At 37.0% G+C, this 14,095-nt stretch overlaps 1 protein-coding gene and 1 non-coding gene across 2 annotated transcripts in view; both read left to right on the plus strand.

The window, feature by feature from the left end:
• Nucleotides 1-14,095, plus strand: part of MALRD1 (MAM and LDL receptor class A domain containing 1) — a 642,247-nt gene that overhangs the window by 504,997 nt on the left and 123,155 nt on the right. Inside the window, 2 exon segments of the mRNA XM_055092251.1 lie at nt 725-988; nt 13,247-13,372. Coding sequence (XP_054948226.1) covers nt 725-988; nt 13,247-13,372 — 390 coding nt within the window.
• Nucleotides 3,750-3,966, plus strand: LOC112441120 (small nucleolar RNA U3). The gene has a single exon (XR_003029087.3). It is a non-coding gene; the product is annotated as a small nucleolar RNA U3 (small nucleolar RNA).

The following is a 14,095-nucleotide window of genomic DNA, read 5'->3' on the forward strand; positions in this document are numbered from 1 at the left end:
GCAATCTCACTACTGGGTATCTACCCCACAAAAAAGTTATTATATGAAAAAGACACATCCTTATGCAAGTTTATAGCAGCACAATTCACAGTTGCAAAGATATGGAACCAACCCAAATGCCCATCAATCAACAAGTTGATGAAGAAAATGTAGTGCATATACTTCATGGAATGCTACTCAGCCATAAAAAGGAATGAAAAAATGTCTTTTGCAGCAACTAGGATGGAGCTGGAGGCCATTATTCTAAATGAAGTAAACCAGGAATGGAAAACTAAATATTGTATATTCTCATGTATAAATGGGAGCTAAGCTGTGAGGATGCAAAGGCATAATAATGACATAATGGACTGTGGGGACTCAAGGGGAAAGACTGGGCATGTGGTGAGAAATAAAAGACTATATATCGGGTACAGTGTACACTGCTCAGGTGATGGGTGCACAAAAATCTCAGAAATCACCACTAAAGAACTTATCAATATAACCAAAAACCACCTGTTCCCCCCAAATTATTGAAATTAAAATAATTTTTTATGTTCCTGACATTATGATAAGGTATATTCTTGAATCAGATTTGTAGGCATCATATTAATCCTAATTAGAAATTAATTTACTTCAATTAATAAAATTCATTTGATACAATAAGAAATGCAACCTGTAATGTCCCAACACTGGATGGAGGGAAACTCCCTAATGCCAAAATAACTTGACTTGCTCTCTTTTTTAGGTCCTGTCCCAGTGCAGCCATCACCCTGTGAAGCTGATCAGTTTTCTTGTATCTATACACTCCAATGTGTCCCTCTCTCAGGGAAATGTGATGGACATGAAGACTGCATAGATGGATCTGATGAAATGGATTGTCCTCTCAGCCCCACCCCTCCACTCTGTAGTAACATGGAGTTCCCGTGCTCTACAGATGAGTGTATACCTTCCCTCCTGCTATGCGATGGAGTGCCCGACTGCCACTTTAATGAAGATGAGCTCATCTGCTGTGAGTTATTTTCACTAACTCAATGTGTCAGGGAAGGCATGCTGCTTTAAAATGAGAAAGAAAGCTCGACAGATAAAATGAAGTTCTCTAGAGCCTTACCGTGATTGTATCATTAATAACACAGCTTCCAGTGTTATGTTGCAAAACAAGGCATCTGTCCTTTGCTTAGTGTTTCCAGCAACACCCCGTTTGTGGTCATGCTAATTTTTGTTAAACCTATCTTTTTCCTTTTCCATTTATATCTGAGTCATTCATATGGGAGATGCCGTTATGTGTTCTTATCTCATTAACGTGTTTATGGAAGTGGTTTGAAGAAGTTCAGTTAGAATTTCTTCCTACCATAAAGGTTCATGAAAATGGCTCAAGTGAAGGGCATATTGATAGAGATTTCCTTTTTGATCAAGTGACAAATATTGATTTTAATGGGTATATATAGTTAAGGGTTGGATCTGGATAATTACCTGAGTAAATGTCATGTCATTAAGAGTCCATGGGATAATGCATCCTAGAGATGTGGGTTTGAATTTCATCCCTGTTACTTACTATGTGTGCAGTCTTGGCAGAAGTTATTTAAGTGCTGCCAATTTCATTTTGTCATCCAGGTATTGAATTCAATAATACCTGACTTACAAGGCTGTGATGAGTTGAGCAAATGCATGTAAAATTCCAGGCTGTGTATTCAGTACCTTTGATTTTTAGTATAATTAGCCAGTGTCAGGTAGGGAAGGGAAAATGTTAGGTAAGAAGTAATTACACACATCTTAAAGTGAGTACATATCATGGTGGTGTCCAAATACCCCTAACATTTTATTATTTGTTTGCTTCCTTACTTATTTTATATTTTATATTTTATTATACCATATTATATTTTTGGATGAGTGCTGCAGTGATAGTATTCCACAAACTACACGTTAATGATTATACTTTTTGGTATAGTAAAAGGCAGTTTGAAATGTAACTATAAGAGGGGAACATTGAATGAGGCTGGGTGCAGTGGCTCAGGCCTATTATCCCAGCACTTTGAAAGGCCGAGGTGGGAGGATCCCTTGGGCCCAGGAGTTTAAGCCAGCCTGGGCAACATAGTGAGACCCCATCTATACAAAAATAGCAATAGTAATAACCAGGTATGGTGGTGCATGACTGTAGTTCCAGCTACTCTGGAGGCTGAGGTGGAAGGATTGCTTGGGCCCAGGAGTTTGAGGCTGCAGTGAACTATGATTGTGCCACTGTACCACTGCACCCCAGCCTGGGTGACAAAGTGAGACTCTGTCTCAAAAAGAAAAGAAAAGAAAAGAACAAAAGAAAGAGAGACAGAGAGAAGGAAGGAAGAGGGGAAGGGAGGAAAGGAGGAAGTGGGGGAGGGAGGGAGGGACAGAGAGGAGGAAGGAAGGAAGGAAAGGAAGGAAGGAAAGATGGAAAGATGGAAGGAAGAAAGCAAGGGCTATTTTAGGGTCCTGTGTAATATGGGACCTCTAGAAATCTGGAACAATTGGAAGAGGAGTAAAGATGAATGAAAGAAAGGAGAGATGACCTTGGGATGTTTAAAGGCTTTAGCCTTAAATCAGTGAAACTCTTTTCCTGGTTGGGGCTAACAAATTGGTTTTCCAACTCCCTGTTATTTCCTACCTATATATTGTCTCTGAGATAAAGCCAACCTGTCAGGTCTTCTAATCTTTTCTTAGAAACAAGGTAAGCAAATGGAGGTGAATAGAAAAGAGAAAGCCTGCCAAATTACTTTTCCCTGTTCCCATCAGAGCTCTAATGTAATTTGGCTGATAGAAATCATATTAAGTTCAATATAGCCATATGATATTTGGCTTCAAATAAGACTGCTATTTAAAGAGAAGCTTAGGAAAGTACTGTGTCCTTATAATGCTAAGCATTCATTGGAAAATTGGAGTTTGCCTAGTCCTGAGAAGTTCTGTTCCAAAAGGGAAATAAGCCCATGTTAGAAATAGACTGGGGACAAAATTCTAGAGCAAAATTATAGAATAAGAGAATTCAGTGGCCACAATTCACCAAACATTTGAAGATATAACAGACTTTGAGGGCTTTCCTATTGGTTTAGAATGTCATTTTGTAAACTCACATTCATTCGTTCATTTATTCACAAACCTCATTAAGATCCTAACTGATGCCACATATTATGTTACACATTGATGAGACAGATGGATATGACACTGTCAGAGCTCAGGCTGAAGATGTGCTATACATTAGGGAAGGAGGCTAGTCAGTGAAAGTGAGGAATACTATATGAGCAATCCTGTGACAGAGACAAGCACCTCGTGTTAGAAGGCACGTAGGGAACTCTCTATGGTGCTAGGGAGTCTTTACATTTTCAGAAGAATAGTGATTACACAGCCAAACTTGGAAAGACAAATAGTCATTGGACGAATAAAGCAGAGATCTGGATTCAAGTGAAGTGAAGATTGTTCCAGGAGCAGAGAATAAGCCGTTAGAGTGAAGCATATTTTGTGTTGCTAGAGCAGAGCCAGTGGTTGGAAATGTAGAAAGAATCCTGGAGAGAGAAGCAGGACCCAGATCTTGCAGAATCCTCACCACCCTGCCACCATGCCAGTGCTATATAACTGCACTTAACTTGGATATGGGATGGATTGGAGTGAGGAAGAGGGGATGGTTAGGAGATGTCACAGTTCAAGTACAAAGCAAATGATTAGGTAACAGTGTAAGGTAAATATTATTAATAGGCTTAAGGGATGGTCAGGTGATGAGGAAGAGAAAGGAATCAATAGTGACTTCCAAGACTGTGCTTTCAGGGATCATGTCTATAGTTTGCCACTAGAGAAGTTTTTTTGAACACATAGTAGGGCACCAGAAGCACAAGGAAGAGGCACAGCCTTCTCTCCTGAGCATGAAGCTGGCTCTTGGTCTTGCTTTGTTCCAACTACCATTTGCCATTGATTATGTCCTTCTCTTCCTTCCAGAAAGTAAAAGGGAGAGAATGCAGTCTGAGTGGTTTTTTTAATCAAAAAAAAAAAAAAAAGAAGGACTTCCAAGTTTCTAATTTGGACATCAGGTCAGCTCATGTGCCATTGCTTGAGCTAGGGAAAATAAGAGGAGAGGAACATGTTGGGGGAAGATGTGGCTTCAGTTTTAGATGTGTTGTATTTATGATACCTGAGACCCATGCACATGAAAAGGTTCAGAATGTGTTTGGAAGTGTATATATAAAGCTCAGGAGAGAGCTAAAATAACATAAGGTTACATGGCCATCAGCGTATGATTATTGAAGCTGTGGGTGTAGATGAGATCAAAGAGAGAGGATAGAGATAAAGTGGCAGGCAGAACCTGAAAGAACAGCTAAAAGACCGTTTAGAAAAAGCAGACATTGAAGACCCTGAGAAGATGTGGTCCTAGACATAGCGAGGTCACAAGAGACTGAGGATCTTAAAGGCAAAAATCCTTTAGTATCAAAATATTCACAGGTTGAAATGTTTCTGAGAGATCAGATAAGAGAGGGCCTAAAAAATATAAATTGGAAAAAGCCAAAAATGTGGTTTTTGGAATTTTGGAGAGAGAACTTTTTATGGAGTAGGAGGGCAGAATTCTGAAGCCATTCTTTTTTAAGAGCAAATGGGAAATGTCGAAGAGGGAAATCAATTGTAGATAACTCTTTCAAGAAGTTGCAATTGGAATGGAATGCAGGAAAAAAGAATTGGTTTCTTTGTTTTCAGTGGCTTTCTCATGTTTAAATGTTGTAGGACTAAGGATTTGGAGATGTTTACAATTTTAGACAGGGAAATCGATAATAATTGATATTTGCAGGCCTTTATTTTTGCAGAAATAATTTTTCTAGCATTGGAAGTGTTTAGATAAACCTGTGAGTTCAACGTTTAAGAACACTTCGTATTGAATATTGTCTTTCCACTGGAAACATTAATTTTTCATGGACTGAAGCAATATAGTTTTTATCAAACATATCCCCTTTTTGTAAAAATATAAAAGAAAAGAAAAAGAAAAAGAAAAAAGAAGCATAGTTAATTATATGGAAGAACAGCACAAAACTAGAAACACTCTTTTCACTGATATTCCTCTGAGAGCCATCTTCTGTTCACCAGGAGGGTTTCAAGATTTCATCAGCTGTTGTGTCAGTCAATATCCTGGCAAGAAATAGTTATTGATATCGCATAGGTTGAAAAAATATTAATAAGGGGATTGTTTATTAGAGAAATAGTATGCATAGAAAAGCCATAAGGGATAGTAAGAGTGGGGGTTTTTATCACCTATAGACCAAAGAGTGTGAGAGGAGGTTCGGTTGCCTGAGCCTAGAGTGAGAAGGGAGTACTTGGTAAGAGGCATGACATTTAGTTAAGGGAAGCGGTTAGTCCATGCTGATCTCAAAGAGTCTCTTCGCTCTGTATTAATCTGCTGGTGGTGATAGCCATTGACCAAATCCAATCGTACACCAGAAGACTAAAAGGCTTATTAATGTATCCTTATCATCCAGCCTTCCAGGGCCCAGATGGGGAGAGAAGGTGGAGAATAGATCAGGAGAAGTACATGGAAACTATCCACCAGTGACAGAACAACTGTGAAAAACAAAGGGAAGAAGTGGGTAGCTTACCTCCTTTCCAGTAGCGGTGGATGTGTCCTGTGAAGTGCATGCCACTTCTGGTGATTTAGAATGGTCCAAATTCCTAAGACTTGTAGATCAAACCTTATCATCAATATTTTTGCTATTGGCCTTTAAATATGAAAGCTAAGATCCCAACATCCGATAGTGATTTTGAACAACAGTGTAAAGATTATTCCTCTGCATTTACCAGCTTCATTTCATACAACAGTGTTCCTCAGTTTCTTCGACATTAAAAATCATGGTAATTAATCTGTTTCAGGGAGATATTGGAGGACTAAGTGAAATCAATATGGTAAAGTGCATAATACACACAATAAATTATTATCCTTTCCCCATTAAATTATCTTATAGTTTCATTGAAAATTATTTAAACTGCTAAGGTATTTTAATAAGAGTACTGGTTGAATTTAAATCAAGAATAAAATAAATACCCATCCTGCTGTATGTTAGGTGTGTGTGCCCTGAAGGGCTTGTAGCCTTCATTCTCATAGCCCAAGACCATAGTTTCTCTGCCATTAGAAATATTGACCTGCTGCATATAGATTTTATTTTAGTAGAAAATGGGTATACATCCATAGTCTTACATACTCTACGTTCGAATATATTTTCCATGCAGCAACTATAATCAATGAAGAAATTTTGCTTTCAGGAAGTAGCGCCAATGAACCATTCATGAATTGTTTAAAGTATCATCAACCTGAGTGAATGAGCTATGTGGCACAAAATGCCCTGTGTTACTTAGCCTATTTTGTTAAGAAATAATACCAATTTCTAGGATGATAGATGAAATAACTATTTTTGTTTGTTTCTTTGTTTGTTTTTGAGACAGAGTCTCACTCTTTTGCCCGGGTTGGAGTACAGTGGCACAGTTGTAAATCACTGCAGCCTTGCCCTCCCAGGCTCAAGCAATCCCCCCACCTTAGTCTCCCAAGCAGCACAGGCATGCTCCACCATGTCTGGCTAATTTTTTAAAACAAAATTTGTAGAGGTAGGGTCTTGCTAGGTGGCTCAGGCTGGTTTCAAGCTTCTGGGCTCAAATGATCCTGCCGCCTTGGTCTCTCAAAGTTTTGGGCTTACAGGTGTGAGCCACTGTGCTCAGCCAAATAAATATTTTATAGATATTAAAATATAATGTCTGAAAGAGAATGTACCAAAAAATAGATATTATTCATGGAAACATTTTGAAACCTAAGTTTTCCATGAATTTTATGTGTGAATTTTTTGGCTTAATTTTGCAATTATTCTATGTTGTACCTATATTAATAAAGAAGGAAAAATAGAAAGTAAATGGCTCAGATTATTTTCCTATATTCAGTACAATGTTATTTGCTTTATGGTTGCCAATAAATATTAGATGCATTCATAATTTATTTGCTACCTACTCTTAAAAGAAAATTTATAAATATTAAATATAACATTAATGCTATTTAAAATGCAACAGAAACTAATATTTTTGTTTACAAATTTCATAAAGCCAAAGTCAGTTTTTAACTATCTAAACGGTTAACTAAGAAAAAAGTAAAGCTTTTTATATTGAAACCATTTATTTTCTGATTTTTTAATGTCTTTCAACTGTATTTGTGCCAAAGTTGTGAACTTATAACACTTATAAATTAGAGCTCTTTATTGAACAGTCAACTTGAAAATAAGTTACCAGTCACAGTAGAAATTGGATGAAGAAATATGGATAAATTCCTATCTCCAATAGAGGAAGGGTTCAAAATATATGTTTTCAAGAAGATGAGTAGTATCTGCCATATTTGTATAAAAATGTTAAGTTATATTGTTTAAAACCTTGAAACTATGATCTTATATGATCTCTCAGCTTTTTGCAATGAAAAATAATGATAAAAATATGTATGCACACAAAAATTTGTGTATATATACACAAATATATATCATAGATACATATATACACACATATTTTTGTGTGCATACAAAATAAAATAAATAAAACAGGCATACCTTGTTTTACTGTGTATTGCTTTATTGCGCTTCACGGATGTCACATTTTTTACAAATTGGAGGTCTTCATCCTTGCATCCTGCAAGTCTATCAGTGCCAATTTTCTTTTTTTCTTTTTTTTTTGTCCGTCTTTGCAGGTAGCATAGTCTTTTTTTTTTTTTTTTATACTTTAAGTTCTGGGGTGCATGTGCACAACGTGCAGGTTTGTTACATAAGTATACATGCGCCATGCTGGTGTGCTGCACCCATTAACTCATCATTTACATTAGGTATATCTCCTAATGCTATCCCTCCCCCCTCCCCCCACCCTATGACAGGCCCCGGTGTGTGATGTTACCCTTCCTGTGTCCAAGTGTTCTCATTGTTCAATTCCCATCTATGAGTGAGAACACGTGGTGTTTGTTTTTTTGTCCTTGTGATAGTTTGCTGAGAATGATGGTTTCCAGCTTCATCCATGTCCCTGCAAAGGACATGAACTCATCATTTTTTACGGCTGCATAGTGTTCCATGGTGTATATGTGTCACATTTTCTTAATCCAGTCTATCATTGTTGGACATTTGGGTTGGTTCCAAGTCTTTGCTATTGTGAATAGTGCCACAATAAACATACGTGTGCCTGTGTCTCTATAGCAGCATGATTTATAATCCTTTGGGTATATACCCAGTAATGGGATGGCTGGGTCAAATGGTATTTCTAGTTCTAGATCCTTGAGGAATCACCACACTGTCTTCCACAATGGTTGAACTAGTTGACAGTCCCACCGACAGTGTAAAAGTGTTCCTATTTCTCCACATCCTCTCCAGCACCTGTTGTTTCCTGACTTTTTAATGATCGCCATTCTAACTGGTGTGAGACGGTATCTCATTGTGGTTTTGATTTGCATTTCTCTGATGGCCAGTGATGATGAGCATTTTTTCATGTGTCTGTTGGCTGCATAAATGCCTTCTTTTGAGAAGTGTCCGTTCATATCCTTTGCCCACCTGTTGATGGGGTTGTTTTTTTTCTTGTAAATTTGTTTGAGTTCATTGTAGATTCTGGATATTAGCCCTTTGTCAGATGAGTAGATTGCAAAAATTTTCTCCCATTCTGTAGGTCGCCTGTTCACTCTGATGGTAATTTTTTTTGCTGTGCAGAAGCTCTTTAGTTTAATTAGATCTCATTTGTCAATTTTGTCTTTTGTTGTCATTGCTTTTGGTGTTTTAGACATGAAGTCCTTGCCCATGCCTGTGTTCTGAATGGAATTGCCTAGGTTTTCTTCTAGGGTTTTTATGATTTTAGGTCTAACATTTACGTCTTTAATCCATCTTGAATTAATTTTTGTATAAGGTGTAAGGAAGGGATCCAGTTTCAGCTTTCTACATATGGCTAGCCAGTTTTCCCAGCACCATTTATTAAATAGGGACTCCTTTCCCCATTTCTTGTTTTTGTCAGGTTTGTCAAAGATCAGATGGTTGTAGATGTGTGGTATTATTTCTGAGGGCTCTGTTCTGTTCCATTGGTCTGTATCTCTGTTTTGGTACCAGTACTATTCTGTTTTGGTTACTGTAGCCTTGTAGTATAGTTTGAAGTCAGGTAGTGTGATGCCTCTGGCTTTGTTGTTTTGGCTTAGGATTGTCTTGGCAATGCGGGCCCTTTTTTGGTTTCATATTTTCTAACAGTATATGCTCACTTCGTGTCTGTATCCTATTTTAATGTTTCTCACAATATTTCAAACTTCTTCATGACTATCATGTCTGCTATGGTGATCTGTGATCAGTGATCTTTGATGTTACTATTGTAATTGTTCTGTGGTGCCATGAACCATGCCCTTATAAGATGGTAAATTTAATTGATAAATGTTGTGTATGTTCTGACTGCTCCACCAACCAGCCATTCCCCTGTTTGTCTTTTCCTCTCCTTGGGTCTCCCCATTCCCTGAGGCTGAACAATATTGCAGTTTGGCCAACTACAATAGCTTCTACGTATTCAAGTGAAAGGAGGAAATGCAGATCTCTGACTTTAAATCAAAAGCTAGAAATGATTATTAATGAGTAAGTCATGTTGAACACCAAGATAGGCTGAAAGCTGGGCCTCTTGCTCCAAACAGCCAAGTTGTGAATGTGAAGGAAAAAAATCTTGAAGGCAATTAAAACGCTACTCCAGTGAATACACAAATGATAGGAAAGCAAAACAGCCTTATTGTGGATATGGAGAAAGTTTTGACATATGTCTGCTGAACCCTGGAACTCAGAGGAGCAGGGTTAGAAGACAAGAATAGATTGATACCACTATTATTTAGTGCTTTTGAAATCTATCCAGACTTTCTGACAAAATGGTGCAATGGGTTCATTATTTGACACATTCCCTCTGCTCCAGCCTAATCTAGAGCAAAGTTCTAACTATCTTTAATTCTGTGAAGTCTGAGAGAGGTGAGGAAGCTTTGGAAGAAAAGCTGGAAGATAGCAGAGGTTGGTTTATGAAGTTGAAGGAAAGAAGCTATCACCATAACATGAAAGTACAGGATGAATCAGCAAATGCTGAGATGGAGAAGCTATACCAAGTTATCTAGATCTAGCTAAAATCATTGATGAATGTGGCTGCACTGAACAACGGATTTTCAGTGTCAATGAAAGAGCCTTCTGTTGGAAGAAGATGCCACATAGGACTTCCACAGCTAGAGAGGAGAAGTCAATGCCTGGCTTAACTAAAAACTAAATATTTTCTAGTTATTATTTTTTTAGGCATTAGGCTGTTGCACATTTAATTGACTAAGGTATAGTGCAGACATAACATTTATATGCACTGGGAAACAAAACAATTTTATGTGACTTGCATTAATGCAACATTAGCTTTATTATGGTTATCTGGAACTGAGCCTGCCATATTGCTGAGATATACCTGTGCATACTTCTTCATTTTTAATAAACATTATCTTTAAGATTTTGCCTTAAGAGTTTATCTTATAAGAGTTTGAAGATTATTATTTCCTAGTTTACTTGGTTTGCAATGTAATTTATCTTGTCTATGTATATCCTAAAATGATTTAAACATTTGGGAAAACTGAAGATCAGTCTTCTTCTGAAACCCTAGACAATTTCTACCATTTGATTACAGATTTTTTTTTTTTTTTTTTACAGAATCTTGCTCCATTCCCTGGCTGGAGTGCAGTGGCACGATCTTGGCTCACTGTAACCTCCACCTCCCAGGTTCAAGTGATTCTCCTTCCTCAGTCTCCCAAGTAGCTGGCACTACAGGCATGAGCCACCAATCCTGGCTATTTTTATTTTATTATTATTATTATGTTAGTAGGGAAGGGAGTTCACCATGTTGGCCAGGCTGGTCTCAAACTCCTGACCTCATGTGATCTGCCCACCTCGGCATTCCAAAGTGCTGGGATTACAGGCGTGAGCCACTGCGCCTGGACCAGCTTTGTTTTTCTTTCTTTTTTTTTTTTTTGGTTTATCTGTGCTACTTCCTTATCCAACCTCCCTAGTCAAAAGCGACCTGCTGTACTCACTGAACCAATAGAAAACTTATTGATTTTCCATCTGTAGACTTTATTCCTACTTTACTATATGGCTTTTCTCTAGAAATATTAAAATTTTAAATATATTTCAATATTCTGGTCTTGACCTTCAGCCTTTATAGATCTCCGTATGCTAAAGGAATTCTCGTTTTTATAAATGCTTGTCTACAACAATGCTTTGCCTATTAAGTTTGACCTTATGGAATTTCTTTTGTTATTATTTTCAGCTGTTTATCACTCCTGTGTTCTTGTTCTCTTGTCATCACCATGTATGATTCTGGTCATTCATTTTTAAATTTCTCCCCTGCACTCTACATTCTCAGTTCTAAGACACTGTGTTACATGTGGTGGAAGCTCAATATTTTTTGTTGTGGATTGATATTCTAGCACCTTAGTAAGAATTGCTCAATAAAGAGTATTGCCTAAATTTTTCAGAGTCAGCGTTTTCAGTCAATGGAGATACATATTCTTAAAAACACTATTTTTTTACGTCCAACTTTAAAATATATTTTAATGGGCCATTTTCAAAATTAATTGTGTCAATTACCTATGATAAGTAAAATAAATTATTTGTTCCAACTCATAATTATACTTGAAGAAAAAAATAATTTATGAAAGAACTGGCAATATCTGTGTAAGAACCATACATGGGGACATTTATTCTTGGGTCATTTAAATAATTTACTTTGAAAAGGTTGTAACTTCATTGTCTTTATTCATGTGCAAGGAATTTTTCAGACTAATCCTCTTTAAACTTTTAGTAGCAGGTTTAGAGTAAAATGTTCAAATGAGAAGTTGTATATGATACCGTTAAGTAAATCAGAGGAAAACAAAGCTGTTCTTGCTGAACCTGGGTTAAGTGCAAGACAGTTCTGACTATCTACTGCTGCCTTTGACATATTTCTGCTGAACCCTGGTACTCAGAGGAGCTGGGTTAGAAAACAAGTATAGATCAATACCATTATTATTTAGTGCTTTTGAAATCTATCCAGACTTTCTGACAAAATGGTGCAGTAGGTTCATGCTTTGACACATTCCCTCTGCTCCACACACATCACAGTGCTAGAGAGTAGAGTTATCGCATTAAACACTCTGAGAAACAAGATGAACATCACCACTGGCACAGACCAGAACCAGAGGAGAACCAGAAAAGGGATCAGGCCTGCAACTCCGGCTTCTTGGCTTCCAGGTCCTGAAGCAAGCAGGATAACAGAGGAACCATATTTCACACTGGGTGGCAGCCTGAAATGAGAAGTTCCCATTTAACTCTAACACATAAAACCAATGCCAACCATAGCCTCTTCTTTCTAGGAAGTTGTAATCCTAAAGAAAGGAAGAACATAATACAATTTTAGGATAATTATTTTAGGAAAACTGAGCTTCCTAGTAGACAAATCCGATATAATTAAATTAATCAAGTTGTATACAGAAAGGTAAAGTGCTTTGCAAGACTAGGTAGCCATTGAACAGGCATCAGTGCTCTTGATGGGCATCAATAAGGACACTTTTCGAAACAACCAAAGTCTTATGAGTATTAGCATCTCTATGCTATTGAAATGTTTGCCTATTGAAGTCAGATCAGTGTCTGCTTGCATTTCATGCAATGCATTTGATGATATGTGTAATACTACATAATGCATGTATTAGTCAGCACAGGCTGCCATAAGAAAATAACACACACTGGATAGCTAAAACAACAGGAATTTATTTTCTCCCACTTCTGGAGGCTAAAAGTCCAAGATCAACGTGTAGGCAGGTTTGGTGTCTCCTTGGCTTACAGATGGCTGCCTTCTTGCTGTGTCTTCACGTAGCCTTTCCTGTATGTCAGTGCATCCCTGATATCTCTCTCTTCTTATAACCTTTGTTACCTTCTTAAAGCTCCTATCTGTAAATACAGTCCTATTGCGGGTTAGGGTTTCAAGATAAGAATGTTGAGGTGAGGACACAATTCAGTCCCTAAGAATGCACATCTGCGAAGTGATTTTTCAGGCAAATGTGGTTTTTCTTTCAGACATTTTTAAGTTAATCCATTTGAAATGTTCTTCAAAAAGAACTGTGTTCTAAAATATCAGACTAGAAAAAATCAAGAGTAATATAATAAACTGTTTTATGTTATTTTGTTGTGAGAATTCATTGGGACAAAAAAAAATCATGCTGGCATCCCTGATCATTATTCTTTTTTTTTTGCAGCCAACAAAAGCTGTTCTAATGGAGCTCTGGTGTGTGCCTCCTCTAACAGCTGTATCCCAGCCCACCAGCGCTGTGATGGTTTTGCCAACTGCATGGATTTCCAGCTTGATGAGTCCAGCTGCTCAGGTACCCCATTTCCATTCAGATATTCTTGTGATATGAACCAGCAACTTAACCTGCAACACAATGAAAATATTAAAACTTGAGGTTCTAAATAATGGCAAGCATGGAATAATTGAATTTCTATTCTTGGTTTGGGGGCAGAAAGAATGTTGACATTAATTGCCACATGTCTAAAATATTATAAACATATAATGGGCTCATGCTAGTTCTACACAATGTTTGATAAGAAAAGAAAAATCAAATATGTAATTTTAACACAATGTAATTTAAGATTATTAGCATTTAATAATCTCTCCTCTGAAAATTGCTTGGTTTCTATAATAAGGAAACCCTATACAATCTAGTGCTATTATTTTATTTTTAAATTGTGGTCTTCCTTTGTCCACTTCTTTATAAGAGTTTTCTATTTGCATAATCTAGTTACATATTTAATAGGAAATTTATTAAACCTTAGCTTGACTTCTAAACATTTTTCTTTCTTCTGACCTTGGAACATTTATACAGCATAGGAACTGACAGTATATATCTGTCATTATACTTTTATCAAAACTGCTTTAAAATTTTCTAATTTATTGTAGCCCTTTGTTAACATCTCTCCTGAGTAGATGATTTTTTTTTATTTCACATGGATGATATTTAAAATAACAGACCGTTAAAGGTAATATCATTTTGTCCTAACTAAAGGATAATATAAATTAATGATAGAGATATATTCAGTGAAATTTC

This window comes from Pan paniscus, chromosome 8, assembly GCF_029289425.2.
Source record: "Pan paniscus chromosome 8, NHGRI_mPanPan1-v2.0_pri, whole genome shotgun sequence".
NCBI classification, from domain to species: Eukaryota; Metazoa; Chordata; class Mammalia; order Primates; family Hominidae; genus Pan; species Pan paniscus.